At 41.1% G+C, this 22,337-nt stretch overlaps 2 protein-coding genes across 2 annotated transcripts in view; one reads left to right on the forward strand and one right to left on the reverse strand.

The window, feature by feature from the left end:
• LOC109919733 (HLF transcription factor, PAR bZIP family member) overlaps nt 1-5,773 on the forward strand; it is a gene marked incomplete at its 5' end in the record, with an annotated part of 6,741 nt that extends 968 nt beyond the window's left edge. Inside the window, one exon of the mRNA XM_048593427.1 lies at nt 2,353-5,773. Coding sequence (XP_048449384.1) covers nt 2,353-2,553 — 201 coding nt within the window. The remainder of the gene's footprint in view (nt 1-2,352) is intronic.
• Nucleotides 3,713-21,987, reverse strand: LOC109919734. The gene is made up of 4 exons (XM_048593425.1): nt 21,508-21,987; nt 18,380-18,592; nt 6,566-7,563; nt 3,713-4,652 (listed from the first exon to the last, which is right to left on the reverse strand). The coding sequence occupies exons 1-3, from the start codon at nt 21,627-21,629 to the stop codon at nt 7,224-7,226; spliced, it is 675 nt and encodes a 224-aa protein (XP_048449382.1). The 5' UTR covers nt 21,630-21,987; the 3' UTR covers nt 3,713-4,652; nt 6,566-7,223.
• Between the last annotated feature and the right edge of the window lie 350 nt (nt 21,988-22,337).

Raw genomic sequence — 22,337 nt, forward strand, 5'->3', positions numbered from 1 at the left:
CTCTACACCTTGTTATCTAAGGTTCAGTCCCGGCTGTGTGTTAATAATTAGAACAGAATCTTACATTGTAGAAAGGGGCCATTTCGCTTGGTGTGCCTAGGATCTGCCCAATTAGTCCCACTCACAAAAAACCCAACAAACTTTGCAGCATTTTTTTATTCCCTTACATTTTAAATCTAACACCCTTTTGAATGAAATCTGCTTCCACAATCCTTCCAGGCAATGCATTCTGGTTCACAACAATATACTGCAAAATGTTTCCTCTCCTCTTTCCTCTGGTTCTTTTCCCACGTATCAGAATCCATGTGTTCCAGTTACTGCTTCTGCTGCCAGTAGAAATAGTCCTTTGTCAAAACTTCAAGTAATTTTGAACACTCAATCAAACCTCCCCTTAATCTTCTGTGCTCTGAAGAAACAATTCCGCCTTCTCCAATCCCCCCCCCGCATCATCAAAATCGCAGATTGCTGATTTGGAGTAAATCTCATCTGCACCCTCATCAAAGCGTTTTCATGTCTGTTGCCAACATTAAAACCCAAGCTTTATTCCATGGGTAATGATCTCAGCAGAGAGGCTGGTAACCTCCTCCAAATGACACTTTGGCTCAGAATGTTACAGAACTGTACTTGGGTCTCTGATCCTTGTTGGTATCTGGTGGAACTTGTCTGTAAATTTCCTGAACGATGACCACAGCCAGCAGAGTTGCTGCCTACGTTCAGTGCAGAAAAATGGCCTTTTTGATGGTTAGAAAAAATCTGGTATCTCTGGTACCAGTGCTAAGGAGGAAGGAAAATTGGGTTGGATGCAAAGGATGTGCAACACCAGAGGGGAATTTCACTGGGCAGGTCTGTCTCATACCTCAGCAACAGATGATTAATGTCAACAAGAAGCCTGAATTTATTTCCAACCAATACTCCCTCCGGGAATCGCTGAGATGCATAAGAAGATTACTGTGAGCCGCTGATTCTCTGATACATGTAATTCCCAAGTACTGTTAAATTTCCTTCAGGCTGGGATTAATGTTATTTGTGTCTGGTGAAGTGTGGAAATTGGGCTGAAGGAGTAAAATAGATTTGATTCGAAAAAAAACTAAAATTTGCAGGAGCGCATTGTTAGATTGTGGGACCTGCTGCCATGTGGAGTGGTTTAAGAGAGAAACAAACAGAAAGATTGCAAGTAGGGTTTGAAGTGATAATTAAAGAACAAGGAGGAAGCTTGTGTGGAGTATAAGTATCAGCGTAGACCCATGTGGCCAAATAGTCTGTTTCTGTGCTGTAAACTCGATACAAAACAAAGCACATCGAATTCAGGGTGACTTTAAGGTTACGTTATCCCAGTGTTTCAAGCTAGGCCAAGATGTTAGTCTGGAAGCACAGTGTTTCCATTCCACCAGTGTTATGTTTTACTATGAAAGATGTGAGTGTGAGTTACTTTCTGACTAAGCACAATTACAGAACACATTGGCTATAAGGAATCAGTTTGTTTCCCTACTTTTCATCAGTGGTTTGACCAGGAGTGAATTGTGCTCCCCTTTGTCACAGACTCAGAGCAGTTTTGTCAGTGCGGGAGGAACCTGCACTTACAACTTTAATAAACAGACACACAAATGGTGTCAATTGTCTGTCTGGGTGAAAACAACATGTTTCCTATTTGATGAAGCTGGTGTCTGCTCTGACCCAGCACCAGTCACAACTTCATGTGGACACATTCCAAAAGTGCACTGTTGTTACCTGGAATTCCTATGACATCAAATGTAAAGGAACTGTGTACAAATAAAGCACATGAAGCTCCAACAGGAGGGAGCGAGGTCTGAGAGGGTCGTTACCACACCCCTCATCTGTTGGACTCTATTCACAGCCGTACCATTTTAAGCTGAACCCATTTACATGTGCATGGACTGATTCCAGTGACCACACTGCAGTGTGTAGCGTGCGTGCATGTGGTGTCAATAGACACGGCCTTTAATTCACTCTGTTGTGGGGCAGAAAAACTTGCACAAAAGCACCTGTAAATGTGGGCGTTCACAACAGCTCGGGGATACTCTTGGGTCGTCTGCACACAGTGACTCATACTCACGAGGTGATACACAGGACACCACGTCCCTGTTCCCTGACAGCCGCACACTGCAGGAAGGTTTCATTATGGATGTGGGTGGTAAATAACAAGTGGATCAGCTGGCCATCGATCTGTAAATAGAGAGGGGAAAAAAAAAATCAGACAGCCCCAATCCACAATGAGCAGCTACTGTTCACGCGCAAAGTAAATGTCACCCCATTCCCCCCGACCCCTTCAATGTCCCTTTCTGCTTTTACTAAGTCTAACATCCCTCCGTGTTTAATTCAATCTACGAGCAGGATGAAAAATACTGGGCACGGCGCAGGAAAAACAACATGGCAGCCAAGCGGTCACGGGACGCTCGCCGACTTAAGGAGAACCAGATTGCCATTCGCGCAGCGTTCCTGGAGAAAGAAAACTTGGCTCTGCGCCAGGAAGTCGCTGACCTTCGGAAGGAGCTGAGCCGCTGCAAGAACCTCCTGTCAAAGTACGATGCCTGAAGTGAGCTGCTGTTAGCGCTGGCACTGAACAGTTGCAAGATAGACGAGTGCTCTCTTCTTTCTAGATGGCACTCCCCGAAACCCCCCACCCCCACCCCCGTCATTCTGTGCCTCTCCCTCCCCTCCCCACCCAGCAGCCCACACACACTGAATATTGGAAGAGAGACAAATGAACTTGAAGCATTTGATTCCACACGAGCAAAGCCCTGCCTCATTTTTTTCGAAAGGGGCTGCGTATTTTTACCCGGAAAAAAAAAATTGTAGTAAGTTGTTTTTGACTGCTGATCCACTACCCCCTTGACTTCCTCTGGAATCCAACATACTTTCCTTCCCTTCCACCCCATGTAGAAATGGTTTATCAAATAATGTATTGCTTGTATTAAAAAGAACTGTTGTCAGATATCATTCAGTTTATCAATCACCGGAATGCAATTAACCAGCCCCTGACTTTGGGATCTGTGGGCATCTCACCTGTTTCCGAAACCTGGAATGAAGTCTCCAGAAATTCATTCCCAACCCTTCTCCCTGCCTCCAAAACAATGCATCCTCAGAGATGATTATATATAATTTAAATTTTTTCTTAATTGTATTTCCATTCTCTGTGACGTATTTCTAATGTGCTTCTTAGAGTGAAACAGCAATTTTTCATCCTTGATGGCCCCCACCCTTTCAAATGCATGCTTGTTTATAAAAGCTGAATAACTTCCTGCATTTTTATATCCTTCTCTCGACACAGCTTTGTGTTCTAGTCTCCCTCAGTGTAGGGCATGGTGTGTTGGGTTTGGCTTTTTAGTCTTTCTAACTGAAAGCAATAATTGTAATTAATGTCAGTTAAGCCAAGTAGTGTGTGCAAACAGTGGGCCCCAGCCGTATCTCCAGACTAGGGTTACAGCCTGAGGCACAAGCTTACCCTGAAGACTGTCTCCTAAGAATGTAAAAGAGGACTTCTTTCTCCCCAGCTAAGATCATACAAGATAAAGTTGAACCCTCCAATGATTTGGTTATTCATTGTCACTTGCTATATTACGAAGAGTCTCCAAGGCTGAACACCCTACTGACAATCCACTGTGTGTAAGATCAGATCTGGGAGGATGATTAATTGAGTGAGGTTAGCCTACCCTGAGAACCTCAGGGTCTACAGTGAAGAATCAGCACCAACTGAAGGGTCAAAAAGATCTCTTTATCTTTTTTTTATATACATATAAACAATTGAGGTTTTGAAGGCCATTTGGTATGTGGATATTTTCTGATGAATGTAGTGATGGTCGGTGCAGAATTACCAGAAACAATGGGGTTGCCATGTAAGGTGGTTAATCTCCATTTGTACCTATATTCTGGCCACCAAAAGAAGAGATATTCTATATGATGTTAACGTTTATAGAGAGAATTATAAAGGTCCTTTTTTTGTACAGTATTTTTGAATGGAATACTGACAAGTGTATTTTAAGAAATAAAATTATATTATATAGAGTATATATTATAAAGAGACGTATAGATGACAGGACAGTATATTTCACATTTCAATGGATTGAGAGAGACAGGCTTTGAAATGAATGTTTAGATATTTGGGCAGGTGCTTATATTTTTAAAAGTCAGAGCTGCTGTTAATTATTTTCTTGACAGAGAAGTATTTTTAAAGAGCAGTTCCTCTTCAGCATGGGCCCACAGCACAGTATTGATCTCTAACAGAGTCTACATGATAGCTGGTATGAGTATCGGATTCATGTCATGCCAACACAGTAAGGAAGCTTTTCTGAGATCGGGTCAGTGTATCTAACTCTGGCTGTTTGGGACAGTGTAGAGGGAGCTTTACGCTGTATATAACCTATGCAGTATCAGCCCTGAGGAAATGCTTGTAAACAACGTAGTGGGAGAAGTAACGTGTCCCATTCCTGGACATCACTTGCCTTTATTCGTGTAGCAGCAATATTAATTGCAGTCTTGCACCATTGTTTGACTCCATAAGAATTAATTTTGACAGTTAGGTCTTGACTTGTGCTCAAGTATTTAACTGAGAGTCTCGATAGAATTATGCCATGACATATTGGCCTCATTATCTCCAAAACGGTAGGGTACAGACTTGCCCTGGACACCTGCACCTAAACACAGATGATGAATTCTGAAATAAAAACTATGATGGGGATTTACAACAGGTCAGTTTTAAAAGTGAAGCTTTTGGGTGTAAGTCATGATTAGAAATAACAGTCAAACTGGGGAAGACCTTTGGTAGGATTGAACAACAACTTCAGCAAAGGGTGAACTCGCGTTTACCTATGCTCACTGTACTTGGAAAGAGGCAGATTGATATGATTGGGAGGTCCAAAAACTCTAATGTGTGCTTTCTCTTTCAGATGATGATCAGCCTATGCAGCATTTCCAGCAATTTCTGTTTTCATTGCACAATATTAAATGAGGCTGAGAGTTTTGGATTCAACCTCCCTGATTAAGTGGGGAAATTTACTTAACCGGAAATAAAAACTTATTTGTTTTCAATAAAGAGTTTTGTTTTTGGCCTCAAAGAAATTTGTGACTTCCACACTCCTTGTACCCTGGAGAGTCTTTTCATAGTTTTGCACAGAATTGTCATTGTCTCACAGAAAATAACTTGTCTTACATGAGGAATGAGGTTTAACAATACTACCTCAATTATTGGAGAAAGATTGGGGAGGAGACAGAAGTAGATTCCAGTCAGTGCATTCTTAATATAAAATAGAATTTGTATATTTAAGAGATGAGATATTGTGGATGCTGAGAAAAGAAATAAATACAGAAAATACTGGAAATGCACACAGGCCCATCAGCGTTCGGATACAATTCCACAAAGGGTCTCCAGCTGCCTTCTCTTTGTAACAGATGACTGAGCTGCTGTGTTTAACATTTTTTTTTATTGTGTATTTAGTAATCTGTCACAATAAATGAGCACGTATGTGAGAGGCTTTTAGAGAGTCTCCAATCTAAATGTGAAGGCTGTCTAGTCCTTTGGCTTCAGGCTTACTAATTTTTAATAATTTTACAAATTAAATGTTTTATTTTATCGTGGAATGATTTTTTTTTTAAAAAATCAACCATTGTATTACTGGCAACACGGTGAGGTGATTCAGTTAAAGGCAAAGAAATATAATTTCTTTCAGTTGTTTCCAACTGGATTGATTTACTGTGCAGCCTGATTCCAGCTATCTGTATTTGTAAAAGTGTTCAATAAATTCTTTTGTTGGCTTCATTGTTGCTAGTTTGTTGATTTCCTCCTGATTGAAGTGCTGTTTACTTGCTGTGACCACTGAAATTATCCATCTCTTTTGCAGGATGTTTAGGATAGGAGCACTTTCTAATGATTTCCCTTGGCCAAAATGACAAATATTAGCATCATGAAATATTCCAAGGATTCAGTTTGAAGGTCTCCATGATGAAAAGAAATAATAACCACCTTAAAAATTCAACATGTGAGCACATCTCCTGTAGTGATGGTCATGCTTGTTACATGATATGCAGTCTTATAATAGCAGGATTGCAGCAATAGAAGAGAAACTATAACCTGGGACATCCCAAAGCACTATAGCCGGGGAAACATTCATGCAAGTCTTCACTGTTGTACTTAAGGAAACATGGCAACCAGTTTACACACAGCAAGATATCACCAAGAGCATTGAGAAATTGAGAAAATGATTAGATAAACAGGTTTACTAAGACTGGTTGCGGAATATATATAAATATTGGCCAGGTCATTGGTGAATTCTCCACTCAGATATTTTGCATTCACTTGAAAACTCAGTCAGGGTCTCAGTTTGACCTGCTACCTGAAAATAGCACCTCTGACAGTGCAGCATTCTGAACCGCTGCATTCCACATGCTGTAGGCTGACCAAAGTTGGTCGGGGTAGGGGGGGGAGGTGGTGGGAAAGCAGGGAAGTTCCAGGATTTTGACCCAGTGACAGTGAAGGAACGGCGATATATTTCCAAGTCAGGATGGTGAGTGGCTTGGAGGGGAACTTGCAGGGGGTGGTGTTCCCATGTACCTGCTGCCCTTGTCCTTCTTGGTGGAAGTGGTCGTGGGTTTGGAAGGTGCTGCCTGAGGATCTTTGGTGAATTTCTGCAGTGCATCTTGTAGATGGTACACACTGCTGCTACTGAGCGTCGGTGGTGAAGGGAGTGGATGCTTGTGGATGTGGTGCCAATCAAGAGGCTGCTTTGTCCTGGATGGTGTTGAGCTTCTCAAGTGTTGTTGGAGCTGCCCCCATCCAGGCAAGTGGGGAGTATTCCATCACACTTCTGACTTGTTCCTGGTAGATAGTGGACAGGCTTTGGGGAGTCAGGAGGTGGGGTTACTCGCTGCAGAATTCCTAGCCTCTGACCTGCCCATATATCCATTGTATTAATATGTTGACTCTAGTTGAATTTCTGGTCAATGGTAACCCCAAGGATGTTGATCATGGGGGATTCAGGGATGTTAACACTGTTGGATGTCAAGGGACAGTGATTAGATTGTCTCTTATCGGAGATGGCCATTGCCTGGCATTTGTGTGGTTCAAATGTTAGTTACCACTTGTCAGCCCAAGCCTGAATGAGATTGTTATCTGCCGAACCACAGTCGATCCTGGGAATCAGATGTGTCTCTTTGTGACTCTTTATTGTGCTAGCTGTGGGCCTGTCCCAAATATCCAGCATAAGAAGCCATCACAGCTTTCTCATGGTGAAATAATAGTCACAGTTTAAAATTGGGCAATCGCTAAACTCGATGCTGTAATCATAGTAGAGAAGGACTGTAGGGGGAGAATGGTGAGGTCCACTACGGAAACCACATTCCTCCAAGGACAGGTCTAGGGGCAGCAGCGACTCCTGGGAGTAGGACTGGTCTTTGAAGATGCTGAGTTTGTTGCTGGCAATACCAGTATGCTCCTGGATCCGACCGATCAGACCATACACTTTCATTTGGGAAAATACTACTTCTTGAAAATGACCTGGATGGGTTTTCATGTTGTTGAAGATTATGAGCCGGAGTTCTACAGAAATATACCTGCAAGGGTCAGAGAATCAATAAAAATACAAGTGCGTGATTAAACAAGGGAAAAAACGGTAGCGATTAAAGCAACTCCACAGAATCGCTGCGGTACCCACACCCATGATATTTATTTGATTTGACATTCCCATCCCCATTTAGCATTCAGTTAATCTCAGGTTCTTTAGTAAATAAGAAAGATCAGAATAGTTTGAAAAGAAGGAAATGAGGATTGCTCATTATCCAACACCCCTTGAACACAGGATGGTTATAGCACAGTAGACCATTCAGCCCATTGTATCTGTGCTAACTATTGCAATTCAATTCAGCTCATTTCCCTCTCTTTATAGAATCCCTATAGCGTGGAAGAAGGCCCTTTGGCCCAACAAGTCCACGCTGGCCCTCAGAGCATCCCACCCAGATCCACCTAATCTACACATCCCTGAACACTATGGGGTAATTTAGCATGACCAATCCACCCAGCCTGCACATCTTTGGACTGTGGGAGGAAACCTGCACTGACACGGGGAGAATGTCTGTGTGGAGTTTGCACAGTCACCCCAAGGATGGAATTGAACCCAGGTCCCTGGTGCTGTGAGGCAGTAGTGCTAACCACTGAGCCACCATGCCACCCCAGTAGTCCTACAAGTATGTTTTTCACATCAGGTACTTAACGAGTTCTCTTTTGAAAGCCGTGACTGAATCTGCTTCCACCACACTCCAGATCTGAATCGCCCACTGATTAAAACATTTCACCGTCATCATTGCTGTTTTGCTGGTCACCTAAAATTGGGGTCCCCTGGTTCTCCCCTGCTTCCTACCATGAGAAACACTTATTTCTGATACTGTCCCCTACTACCTTTACATCCCTGTTAATTCATTGCTGCTTAGTTGGCTTCTTGTACCAGAGTAAGTTTGTTCATCCAGCCTACAGCTATTGCTTTCATTTATATAATCACAAACCCTTTAGGAAAATTGATTCATAAATTTGAACAGCTTGATAAAATCTCCCCTTAGCCTTCACTTTTCCAAAAAAATATTCCTAGCTTTTCCAATCTATCCATGCCATCCCAGAAATATTTTTTCATAAATCTTACTTACGAACTCTCCAAAGCCTTCACATTCTTCCTAAAATGTTATGAATGTTTCATGCATTCAGACTGACCCGTTAGTTCTGTCTCTTTACTATTCTGATAACCTCTAGCCTTGTTTGCTGTGGTGCACTGTTACATTCACAGGTTCAGCCCTTTCCTGCCACGTTCTGATTATTTCCCTTATTGCTACCTTCCTGTCTTATTTTATCTTCTCTGTTCAGTATATCACATCCTCATGAACTTGATTCCAATGCCACTATTGTTTTGTATAAAACTCTCTCTATTGTCCTCATTAAATGACTCTCCAGAGCATTGGTCCCAGCGTACAGCTCCCATGTCTCCTAGTATGGGTGCAGTCCAACTTTATTGTGTCTGGATTAAATTTAATAATTAAATTAACACCTCTTCTCACTCACTTACTCACTTGAACCACAGTTACCTGATAAACCCTTCAACATAATAAAATAATCGTCACCTGCTTCTCTCATCCTTTCTGTCTCTTAATTAAAAGACAGGTTTTTAAAGGTTGTTTAAATATTTTATGTTTTTCTAAATTCTAGCACTTTACATATACTCTCCAACAAGTTACTCACAAAACAAGTTTTCAGTTTCCTATGATGCCTCTTCATTTTTTCAAATCTCCACTCCTCTGCCTCTCTCCCAGAAGATGAATGTTCTAGGCATCACTCCTCATACTCACTGTCTGCTTATCTCCCACCGGTCTGCCTCTCACTGTAGGCCTTGCACTACAAGCTATTTTTTTATACACTCTCATTTTGTTTCATCCACAGGTCCACCTTTCTCCCAGAAATTTTAGCCCATCAAGTAGCTCAACAATTTGTAAGTGTTATGACTTTTGCAGCATCTCCTTCTTTGGTCACTACAAAAGCAAAGTGCTCTTTTAGCACTTCCCCTCACCCCTTTCCTTGTTACAAACACATACAGACTGATACAAACAGGGCCTGTTTCCACACTGTAGGGATTCTATAAAAAAACAAGAAAAGAAGTAGAGGGAGATGAGCTGAATTGAATTGCAATAGTTAGCAAAGATACAATAGGCTGAATGGCCTGCTGTGCTATAACCATCCTGTGTTTGAGGGGTGTTGCATAGTGTTGGTAAAGAAAGTGCACTTGTAGTTGATAGCTGAAAGGAAAACAGAATAAAATTTCATGTTTTAAGATTCTTAAAGTAAGTCTAAGAACACAATGACTAAACACCATTTTCTTACAGAACTTAAACTTTAAAAAAGAACAAAACTTATACTTTCAACGCAACAGAAAAATCCACTTCATGGGCAAATTATAGACTGTGTTTTAAGTAATCTGTTGATTTTTTTCTGGATCCAGTCCAAAGTGATGCTTTGCTCTCAAAGATTTACTTCCATTCCTTTCTTGGCCTGGTAACTATCCCATAATTTTCTTTCACAGCAAAGATTTTACCTCTAGTGCAAACTAAGCAAATCCTCCAGCTTCACTTCAAATCCTCACAAAGGTTTTCAATATGAGCCCAAATACCTACCATCATATGGTAACCTATGGAAGCTTCCAGTCTGTAGCTGGTCCCTCTTGCCTGGATTCCGGCAAATTAACTGTTTATCTTAGAAATCTTCATCTCTCAAAGCCCAGCCCAATTGTAAAGTGAATCATCTAGGCCTGGTGTATAGAAATGCTGATTTACAAACCTTAAGATGGCACGGTGGCTCAGTGGTTAGCACTGCTGCCTCACATCACCAGGGACCTGGTTCAATTCCACCCTCAGGCGACTGTCTGTGTGGAGTTTGCACATTCTCCGCGTGGGTTTCCTCTGGGTGCTCTGGTTTCCTCCCACAGTCCAAAGATGTGCAGGTTAGGTGGATTGGCCATACTAAATTGCCCATAGTGTTCAGGGATGTGTAGATTAGGGGGGTGAATCTGGGTGGGATGCTCTGAGGATCAGTGTGGACTTGTTGGGCCGAAGGGCCTGTTTCCACACTGTAGGGATTCTGTGTGTTGAGACCCCAAATCTTTTTAACATTTGAAGTAAATGGACAGTGAAATGCACAGAGGCCTGTATCCATCGCCAAGCCACGCTTTATTTATGTGCGCACTGGACATTGGCTCTGACCAGCCAGCTCAGAGCCAATCTTTACACTGCAGAGGCTCTCCGAATCTCCAGTTTATATCTGTCAGCCAGGGCTCCCTGATTAGCCCAGGTAAGCAGCCTGAAACCTGGCCATGCTTCCAATCACTATATTAAGGTATAAATGTTAACAATCTGATATTCTCAATGCCCGCCTGAGACTTTGAAGATTCATAATCTAACCACAGAAAAACAGAGGCTGATGTCATTGTCTGCAGATGTGAACAGCTTACATCTTCTTTCCGGCAAACAACCTGGACCAATCTTCAACTTTTAACAGGCCTATCCACCGGGCAAGTTGTAGTGATCAGAACAGGTTACATGACCCCCTTCATTTTACCCTCAATTAAAGAGACAGTTTCAAGACACAGAAATCCTTTATAATACCCTCCTCTTCCTACCCGTTATATGGACATCAAAATCTTTGGATCTTTTCTCACAAAGTCTCTTTGACGCTCTTATTTCTGTTTTTATTTATTTTGTTTATTCAAATAGGTTCTCACTTGTATTGTCAATCTGACATCTGCTATTTGTATCCTCTCCATCTCACGTCATCCAGAGAAGGACCTTCAATTTTATGAAGAAGGGTCACTGGACCTGAAATGTTAACTCTGCCTTCTCTCCACAGATGCTGCCAAACCTGCCCAGTCTCTCCAGCAATGTCTGTTTTTGTTTCAGATCTCCAGCAATCTTTGTTTTATTTTATTTTCATTTACTTTTAGTTTTGTTTGCTGTACCTACACTTTCGTAACTCAACTGTACCCAACCATCTCCTCTTAAAACAGCTCCTTGCTCCATTAGAGTTTAACCTTCCATTATTTGCTTCAAATTTATCTGTGCCTGTTCTCACTCCACTGAAGTTTATCCTCACAGTGTTTATTTCCAGACAGCTAAGAACACAGCTCCAAGGACTGAAGCACTCTGTCAATGTATTTCTCATTACAGTAGTTCTTATCGCTAATATCTTGCCTGTAGGAGAATGAAGAAATAACATGTTGCGCTTTGTCAGTATCATGCATGTTCAATGATTATTGTATTTGTTTTTTTTTATTATTTGCTCTTGTCAGTTTCAGGCTTGCACAAGTAAGTAAATACCATCTACCTATTCCTGTAATTTCCCCAAATTGCTTTCCTTCCTCTTTGCTAGTGCGTGGGCTCAAACAGGAAGGAAACTGAGATCCTTTGATATTTCAAAGGATAATTGCACTGCTGAACTGTGCTACTGAATAAAACCATTCCAGCTTTGATCCCTGATCTGACATGTGTTACTGATCTCAGCCTGGAAACTGGCCATTACACTTGCTCTCATTTAATTTCCTATCAACATTTATTGCTCAGGCTCATACATTTGGACCAGCTTCTTCCACTCCCAAAGAACTACAAGTCTGTAAGATCATAAGAAACAGAAACAGGAGTGGGCCATTCGGCCCCTTGAGCCTGCTCTGTTATTCCGCAGTATCATAGCTGATCCATCATTTCTCATGTCCACTTTACTGCCCTTTCATAGAGTCATACAGTCATACAGCACAGAAACTCACCCTTTGGTCTAACTCATCCATGCTGACCAAGTTTCTGAAACTAAACTAGTCCCACTTGCCTGTGTAAGGCCCATATCCCTCTAAACCTTCCTATCCATATACCTGTCTGAATGTCTTTTAAATGTTGTAACTGTACCTGCGGAATTGTACACTTTCTCTGGCAGTTCATTCCACATATGAATCACGCCCTGTGTAAAAATGTTACCCCCCACCGCCTCCCTCAAGGTCCCTTTTAAATCTTGAACAAAAACAGAAGTTGCTGGAAAAGCTCAGTAGGTCTGGCAGCATCTGTGAAGGAAAAAACAGAGTTAATGTTTCGGGTCCGGTGACCCTTCATCAGAACTGATGGTGGCTGGGAAAACGTCAGTTTATATGCAGAAAATAGGGAGGGGGATGGGGTAGGAAATAAACAATAGGATAGAGCCCAAAAAGAGAGAAAGACAGTCGGACAGACAAAGAGTTGATAATGATTAGGCTGGGAGGGTGAATAGTTGTTAATGGGGACTGTTCGTGACTAACAACAGGGGGTGTGTAGTGGCAGGCTATGTGGTAACAAGGCCTGGTGTGTGGGGTAGGGGGCTGGGACATGGGAGAGTTTAGGCCCTAAAATTATTGGACTCAATATTGAGTCCAGAGGACTGTAGAGTCGCCAAGCGGAAAATGAGCTGTTGTTCCTCCAGCTTGCGCTGAGCTTCACTGGAACACTGTAGCAAGCCGGGGACAGAGATGTTGGCCAGGGAGCAAGGTGGTGCATTGAAGTGGCAAGCAACAGGTAGTTCAGGGTCTTTTTTGCGAGCAGAACGTAGGTGTTGTGTGAAGCGGTCGCCAAGTCTACGCTTCGTTTTCCCAATGTGGAGGAGACGACATTGTGAGCAGCGAATGCAGTAGACTAGATTCTTGGAAGTGCAGGTGAAGTGTTGCTTCACCTGGAAGGTATGTTTGGGCCCTTGGATACTGGGGAGGGAGGAGTTAAATGGGCAGGTGTTGCACCTTCGCCGGCTACAGGGGAAGGTGCCATAGGGCTGTGGGGAGGTGTTGGGGGTGAAGGAAGTGAGGACCAGGGTGTCCCAGAGGGAACGGTCCCTGCGGAAGGCGGACAAGGGAGGGGATGGGAGTATGTGTCTGGTGGTGGCATCTTGCTGGAGGTAGCGGAAATGGCGTCTGATGATCTTCTGGATGTGGATGCTGGTGGGATGGTAGGTAAGGACAAGGGGGACCCTATCACTGTTGCGGGAGGGAAAAGGGGTGAGGGCGGAAGTGCAGGAGATGGGTCGGACCTGGTTGAGGGCCCTGTCGACAACGGAGCTGGGGAATCCTCAGTTGAGGAAGAAGGTGGACATTTCAGAGGCTCCCTTGTCGAAGTTGGCTTCATCTGAACATATGCAACGGAGACAGAGGAACTGAGGGAATGGGATGGAGTCTTTACAGGAAGTGGGATGTGAGGATGTATAGTCCCTTTTAAATCTTTCTCCTCTCACCTTAAAAATATGCCACCTAGTTTTGAACTCACCCCCACTAAGGAAAAGACCTTTGCTATTCACTTTATCTATACCCCTCATGATTTTATAAACCTCAAAGGTTTATAACCCCGCAACCTCCTATGCTCCAGGGGAAAACATCCCAGCCTATCTAGCCTCTCCTTATAACCCAAACCCTCCATTCCCAGCAATATCCTTGTAAATCTTTTCTGAGCCCTCTCCAACTTAATAATATTCTTCCTATAGCAGAGCGACCAGAATGGTATACAATACTCCAAACATGGCTTCACCAATGTCCTGTACAACCTCAACATGACATTTCAACTCCTATACTCAATGGTCTGAGCAATGAAGACAAGTGTGCTAAATGCCTTCTTAACCCCTCTGTCTGCCTCGTTTGCAACTTTCAAAGAAAGATATACCTGAACTCCTAGGTCTGTCTGTTCAACAACACCACCCAGGGCCCTACCATTAATTGTATAAGTCCTGCCCTTATTTGTTTTATCAAAATGCAATACCTCGCATTATCCAAATTAACCTGCATCTGCCAATCCTCAGCCCATTGGCCCAATTGATCAAGATTCCTTTGTAATCTTAAATAACCTTCTTCACTGTCCACTAAATGCCCACTTTGATGTCATCTGCACAGTTACTAACCATGCTTCCTAAATTCTCATCCAAATCATTTATATAAATTACAAACAAAAGTGGACCCAGCATTGATACCTGTGGAACATCACTGGTCACAGGCCTCCAGCTCAAAATACAACCCTCCCCCATCTGTCTCCTACCATCAAGCCAATTTTGTATACAATTAGCAAGCTGACCTTCAATCCCATTTGATCTAATTTTGCTAATTAGTCCATCATGCAGAACGTTGTCAAAGGCTTTCCTAAAGTCCATGTAGACAATGTCTACTGCTTTGCCCTCTCAATAATTTTGGTTATGTCCTCATAAAACAGTATCAAGTTTGTGAGATGCGATTTCCCACAAATAAACCATGTTGGCTATCCCTATTCAATCCTTGCCCCTCCAAATACATAAATCCTATCTCTCAGAATCCCCTCCAACAACTTACCCACCACTGATGTCAAACTCACAAGTCATTGAAATAAATGAGGTTTAATTCATCAGAGTTACCACATTCTCTGAAATGCTCTTGCCCACCTTTTCTAATTAACTTGCTCTTTCCTTGTATCCCTTGATTTACGTAATGATCCAGAATCTATCTATCTCAGTCCTAAAGATACCCAAGGAGTCTGCCCACACAACTCTCTGTGGCAAGGAGTTCCAAAGACTCACAAACCTCAGAGAAGAAATTCCTCCTCATTTCAGTCTTAAATTGGTGCCTCTTTATTCTGAGACTATGTCCTCTGGTCCTAGACTCTCCCGTGAGGGGAAATGTCCTTTCAGCACGTTTTTTTTTCTTTATTCATGTTCTTTACACATATTCTGAGGGTCACCAGATCCAAAACGTTAACTCTGAATTTTCTTCACAGATGCTGCCGGACCTGCTGAGCTTTTCCAGCAACTTCTGTTTCTGTCCCCTTGAAACTAGGGCCAACATTCCATTAGCCTTCTTGATTACTTGCTGCCTGTGTGTGCTAACTTTCTGTGTTTGGTGAACAAGTCCCCCCAATCCCTTTGTGTTGCAGCTTTCTGCAGTTTCTTTTCATTTAAATAATATAGTTCTTTTGTTCTCCCTTCTAAAATCAATAACTTCGATTTTCCCATATTATACTCCATTTGCCAACTGTTTGCCCACTTATTTAACCTATCAATATTTCTCTGTAAACTTTTTGTATCTCTCTTACAATGTGACTTTGCACCAAATTCTGTGTCATCTGCAAATTCAGCTTCACTTCTTCCTCCAAGTCATTATCATATATTGTAAATAGTTGTGTCCTAGCTTTGGTCCTTGTGGAAACCCATTGGTCACAGATCGCTAACTTGTAAAAGAACCCTTATCCCCACTCAGTCTCCTGCCCATGAGCCAATTCTCTATCCACAACAATGTACTATCTCCAACACCATGATCTCTTATGACTTTACCTTCTGTGAGGTACATAGTCAAATGCCTTCTGTCCAAATCCAACACATCTACTTGTTCCCCTCCAGACACGCTGGTTAAGACTTCCACTGACAAATTAGACACAATTTCCCTTTCATGAAGCCATGCCGACCCAGCTTATTAGATTATGATTTTCCAAATGTTCTGTTATTATTACCTTAATAACTGATTCTAACACTTTTCCAACAATAAGTGTTAAGCTAATCAGCCTTTTTGAATAAGGGTGTCACATTGGCAGTTTTCCAATCTTCTGGTACTCTTCCAGAATCTGGACTTTTGGAAAATTACAACAAATGCATCCACTACTTCTTTTAGGTCCTTAGATAAGAGCTATCAGTGCCAGGGAACCTATCTACCTTAAGCCATATTAGTTTGTCTAAAAGTACTTCTCTAGTGTGGAAATGATACTTAATGTGTTCCCCTTTCTATTATTTATTGTTAATAGGATGTTTGAGATAACTTCCACTGTAAAGACTGATGCAAAATATCTGCTTAAATTCTCTGCCATTGCCTTGTTCCCCAAAACCGTCTCCCTAGATTCACTTTGACCTCTCCCTCTCCCTTTTTATATTTTTACAGTTAGTTTCTATATTCTTTGCTAGTTTGCCATCATCATTTATTTTCCCTCTCTTTATAATATTTTTAGTCCTCTTTTGCTGGATTTTGAATTTATCTCAGTGGTCAGGTCTATCATTGACTTTGGCCTCTTTATATTCTTTCAACTTTATGCTCTCCTTAACTTCCTTGGTTAGCTATAGTTGGTTTATCCCTCTCTTAGGATCTTTCCTCCTTACTGGGATGTATTTTTGCTGACAGTCATGAATTACCTCCTTAAATATCTGCCACCGCTTGCTTACTGTCATTCCCGCTAAGCTATCCACCCAGTTTGCTTCAGCTACTTCCATCCTCATTTAATTGTAATTCCTTTAATTAAGTTAAACACATTTGTTTCCAAACCAAGTTTCTCATTCTCACACTGAATAATTAAATTCTATCATGTTATGATCACTACTTCCTTGGGATCTTTTACACTGAGATCATTTATAAAATCTGCCTCTTTACCAATTACCAGATCCAAGATAGCCTGCTCCCTGGTTGCTCCATGACATACTGCTCCAGGAAACTATCCCTAATACACTCTATGAATTGTTATAGCTACCCTTTTCAATTTGACTACCCCAATCAATGTGAAGATTAAAGTGACCCATAATTATAGCTCTATTCTTTCTACAAGCTCTTATTATTTGTTGATTTATAACCTTTCCTGCAGAGAGGCTATTGTTTGGAGGTTTGTACACTACTAGTACCAATGCTTCCTTTCCTTTGCTTTTGAGTACCTCTTTCCAAATGGATTCTATCTCAGACTAGATCATCTCTCCCAAATGTCTTCATTGCATCTCATTAACAGTATTATCCCACCATCTTTTCTATCTCTCCCGTCCTTCCATAAGGTCAAATATCCCTGAAAGTTAAGCTCCCAGTTTCAATCTCTTTATTTCCGTTACGACTATGAGATCATATTCATTTACCTCAATTTGCATTGTCAGTTTATCTACCTTATTCCGAGTGTTTTGTGCATTAAGATACAAAGCTTTTAAGCATGTTCTGTCGTCAGAATAGAGTCTGCCTTTGCTGCCATGAATGATGAGATCTGCCCCTGCTCTCTCGGAATCACGCCCAGTTTGTTTTCAAGCAGAGGGGAGAAACGTGGTAACCTTTGCTTTCTGGCTTTCTAGAGCAATAATTTTATAACACAAAATGGTATAAATTGCATTTAAGTAGCACCTATCACAACTTTAGGATGCCTTAAAGTTGTTCAAAGTAAATTCCTTTTTTATTATTTTATGAGATGTTGGTGTTGCCCATCCTGAACGGAGTGATTTGCTTGACCATTTCAGAGAGCAGTTAACAGGTTAATCACATTGCTGCGGGTTTGGAGTCACACGTAGACCAGACCAGTAACAATGGCAGATTTCCTTCCCTAAAGGACACTAGTGAATCAGGTGGATATTTATACTACTGATGGTTTCATAGTCACCAGTACTGGCACAGTGAGGGGCGAGGGCTTTCAATTCAAAATAGAATTTAAATGACATTAATCAGTCCAAAACGTTGACAGCTCCTTTCCTCCAGATTCTGCCTGGCTTGCCGTGTTCTTCCAGCCTCCTGTTTGTCTACCGTAGATTCTTTGTAACGACTTTTAGAAATTATTTTGAGATTGTCTACTCTAATTCCAGAACATTAATGCATCCCCACATTCCACGCTACTGATCCTCGTCTAGTTGCATTCCTTGGGACAGCACACCAATGGACCAAGCAGCCCAGAAAGACTCACCTCACCCTCTGTTTTCTCCAAAGCTGAGAATGCATTAACCATATCAAGCCCTATACATTTGCCATTCCACTACACATTCATCAGCATTTCTTTGACCTCCAGCTACTGAAGACGATGGCTATTTTTTGCCTTTGTTCCTAAGGTCATGGTCATTGTTGACTATAGTACATAAAACATGCCTGTGCAATGCAGACTGCACCTGGATTCAGAGAATTGTGCATATTTCCTGAGTCCCAAATGGCAACCTGGGCAATGAGTCAAAACCTCCTTTGTAACCGACAGACAAGCTTCTGCTTCCTTTCTTGTTTCACATTCCTCTTCGTCTTTTCTTATTGTAACTCTGTCACTGATTCCTTCTACCTCTTTTGATTCATCCTCCTCCTCATTCTCTTCACTGTTACTTTGAAGACACCTATAAGCAAAATTTCAAAACTAAATTTGTATGTAGGAAGTAATCATTGCAAGGAGCAGACATTATGATTGGTTGCTATTTCAGTATGCAGAATGATTGCACAAATTGGGTGAGTACTGAAGATGCAGCATTGGTGCAATTGATTTGTTTTGCACCAATACTCGAACAAACAAACACAGTATAATTTCAGCCTGAATCCAAAATTTGTGGTGTGAAATACCCTTAAGGAGGGATTCTGACAATGTTTTGTTCAAAGACAGTTTTGGCTATAATTACAGAATTAGACTCTGAGGTTTAACATCTTAGCAGAAACCACTTCTCCATACTAACTGGGTAATGTAAATGTACCACAAACATAGGGAAATGTGTACTCATATCCCCTGGGAAAGAGTTAATAAACTTAAAACAAGATCAGAATATTTGTCTGAGTAGTTATTTGGTGGCACAGAACTGGAGTATTGCTGTAAAAAGATATATTTTGTCAAGGTTTTCCATCTTGTACTCATCATGACAGTTCTTCACAGGAATCCTAATGAAAAGAGAAAGCAACATTTACATTGTTTAAGGAAGGTGCTGATTGGTTTCCAAGTAGACTGTGATTCATAGAGGTGTTGGCATGGAGAATGCACCAGTCAATGATGATTCGTGGGTAACTGCCAAGTTTTGTATAAATTTTAAACCAGGTAGGTTAACTCTGATTGGTCAAGTATTGCCTTGAGAAATGAACCAGTATATCACTGTCACTTAATTTGTTGAGTTGAAATAATATAGCACATTTACGTGTCCTTTCTGTCTGCAAAGTGCAGAACCCTGTGTATTATTATATGTAGCTTCCAACATACACACGTGCCACATTATGATCCTGACTGATAATCCCAAATTGGTTGTCAGGGTAATTCATCACAGTTTGTGTTTGCTGACAGCCAGGAACATACATAGCAACAGTGGAATCTCTGAAACAGATAGAAATCAAGCATCATAAAAACCTAGAAAAACACCCTCAAGATTGAAAAAAAAGGGAAGAGAAAAACACAGTTAAAGTAGACTTTTTGTTTTAAAAATTGGTTTTATATTGCGGATACACATTTTTAAAATAACTTGGAAACTAGCACGTGCAGCTGGAATTTATCATTGGATGGTGAAGTGAACAGACACTGTTTTCATCCCTCGGAATTATTTAGTCAGTGTTTCCAATTGTAGAGTTACATATTATGTTGGACACTGAGATTTTGCAAGAGAGGCAGTTTGAGTATGGTCTGTATCTTCCTGTTGCAAGCAGCAACATAGATATGCTGTTTAATACCAAGCATCACACCAGTACTGAAATTCGTATATCATATTACTCATTTGTATGATAGGCAGAATGTCTTTTTGGCTTTATGGCAGCAAGTTGCAGACTTGTAGGCCGTATGACCCAAAGACTGGGAGAGGCTGAATAGACTGGGACTATTTTCCCTGGAGTGTCGGAGGATGAAAGGTGACGTTATAGAGGTTTATAAAATCATGAAGGGCATGGATACAGTGAATAGCCAATGTCTTTTCCCCAGGGTAGGGAAGTCTAAAACTGGACGGCATAGGTGTAAGGTGAGAGAGGAAATATATAAAAGGGATCTAATGGACAACTTTTTCACACAGAGGGTGGTGCGTGTTTGGAATGAGCTGCCAGAGGAAGTGGTGGAGGCTGGTACAATTACAACATTTAAAAGGCATCTGGATGAGTATATGAATAGGAATGGTTTAGAAGGCTATGGGCCAAATGCTGGCAAATGGGACTAGATTAATGTAGAATATCTGGTTGGCATGGACGAGTTGAACAGAAGGGTCTGTTTCTGTGCCGTACAGCTCTAGGACTCTGACTGATGGATTATTTCAAACAGCAAATCCATTTGGCTGTCATAGCAGGTAATGTACTGACCATTGTCACAATTCCAGTTGATAGATATACTTGACAACTCAAATCCCACCATGAATCCTGGCTTGATAGATCATGTTTAATATTTGCATATTATGGTGGTTAATCACTGAAAAATATTTACATGAGGCTGTACTACAGATGTTTTTAACAACAGAAAATAAGTTTAATACACAAAAGAAAAAGAATAACCTCTACATAGAAGACAGTTAAAAAGATCTTAATGCAAACAGTAAAACAATTTTCAATCTGTTTTCCAACATTATCCTTTCATAGCTACTCAGTTTCGGAGAAATTTTATTCTTACCTCAGTTCTTAAAGTTTTTTATGTGGTAGAGTCTGCCCAGTTTCTTTTCTTTGGACTCCAGAAACAGTTTTATGATTCCTTTCTGAGTCTGCCAGCGTGAATCTGTCACAATTCTGATGACTTAAACATTTTCAGTTTAAACAATGTGAGAATTTCTGTCCAAATTTTCCTAGCTTGGAAGCTCCACAAACTAAAATACTTCGACTGGGGTGACAAGTTTCCCCTGAAGGTTGAGCAACTATTCTTCTTTCTGAACCAAACTCCATTTTCTTCTGAGCCCAGACCTTGAATTTTCTAAATCAAATGGCTTTCTAGTCTGGCTGTAAACGCAGCAGTATAAACATTCCATCATAACACTGCAGGGGTCCTGCCAGCCACTTGGCTGAAGTAACATGTCATTTTGGAACTGAAATAGCTAGATCACTGTTCCAAATGACTTTTTTGACCTTTTGTTTTAAAAATAGTTTTACAGAACACATTCACCATCCTTGCTTTAAAATCCAAATTCCCAAAATACAATACATATATACCTTTCATCACACCATAACCAACCAGTCCATTTTTTTTCAGCAATGCTCAATTTCTTAACAACAATCTAATGTGGCTATTTGAAACCCACTGAATGAAATACTCAACATTTAAATAATCCTACATTCACTCACAGCAGCATGTCTCAAAGACCTTAAAAGTACTTGCCTAGCATTGTCAAGTCCCGCACCTAATTCAATGTAATCAATGGTCCCATTATTGTCCTGATCCAACAATTTGGTCAAGATGTGTAGCTGAGCTTCTACGCAGGGAATCTTCAAATCCCGCATCCCTGGAATATTGAAATAGGAATTGCTTATTTGAAATTTCACAGTAAGCTACATACTTCCAGACACCAATCCAGTTTGTTAATGGGAAGATTATCTCTTCCTAAACAAGCCCACATCCCTTGAGCCACAAATCATCCAATCCAGGCTGGAGTGGAAAGCTGGCAATTTTCTTTCTGGTTTCTATCATTGGGAAGCTAAGTGAACGGCAATGGCCTAGAGTCAGAAACCACAAAACCTGGCAAGAATAAGGAATTGATGAGGCGCTAAATCAGGAAGTAGAATTCACTGATGCAAAGCTTAAACTTAGACAACTTGTATTTTGCATGAGGGGAACAGATAGAAGGAAATGGTTCTAGAATTTTAAGAATGAGTTTGTATTTCAACACAACTGCATAAGAAAATAGGATAAAGAAGATTCAGGAAAGCATGTTTGTAGTTTTGATAAATGACTCAGGAAATAAATTACCATCGTATAAACAATTGCGCAGCAAAATGAAAAAGGCGATGATGAAGAAAGTGAGATGATTGGGGAATAGCCTATTCCCTACTAATTTTGTCAGGAAATATAAAAGCAGTGCTTCAGCTTTAGACCAATTGATTTTTATTGAAATTCAATGCCTATCGAAGGAAAAGATGGAGAGCAACTTGCATTTTTATGAAGTTTGTAACTTGGTAAAAACATCCCAAGATGCTTCTGTCATGGAGAAG

Source organism: Rhincodon typus, unplaced genomic scaffold (assembly GCF_021869965.1).
Source record: "Rhincodon typus isolate 14 unplaced genomic scaffold, sRhiTyp1.1 hic_rhity00002844, whole genome shotgun sequence".
Classification (NCBI taxonomy): domain Eukaryota; kingdom Metazoa; phylum Chordata; class Chondrichthyes; order Orectolobiformes; family Rhincodontidae; genus Rhincodon; species Rhincodon typus.

Bases quoted from the DNA above. Each gene is read 5' to 3' on its own strand.
- LOC109919734 (XM_048593425.1), bottom strand. From the start codon at position 21,629: ATGCGGGATTTGAAGATTCCCTGCGTAGAAGCTCAGCTACACATCTTG. The intron at 18,593-21,507 runs GCAAGTACTTTT...TTTTGCTTATAG, and splicing joins GCGGGACTTGACAATGCTAG to GTGTCTTCAAAGTAACAGTG. The intron at 7,564-18,379 runs GTGCAGTCTGCA...TGACCCTTGCAG, and splicing joins GCACAATTCTCTGAATCCAG to GTATATTTCTGTAGAACTCC.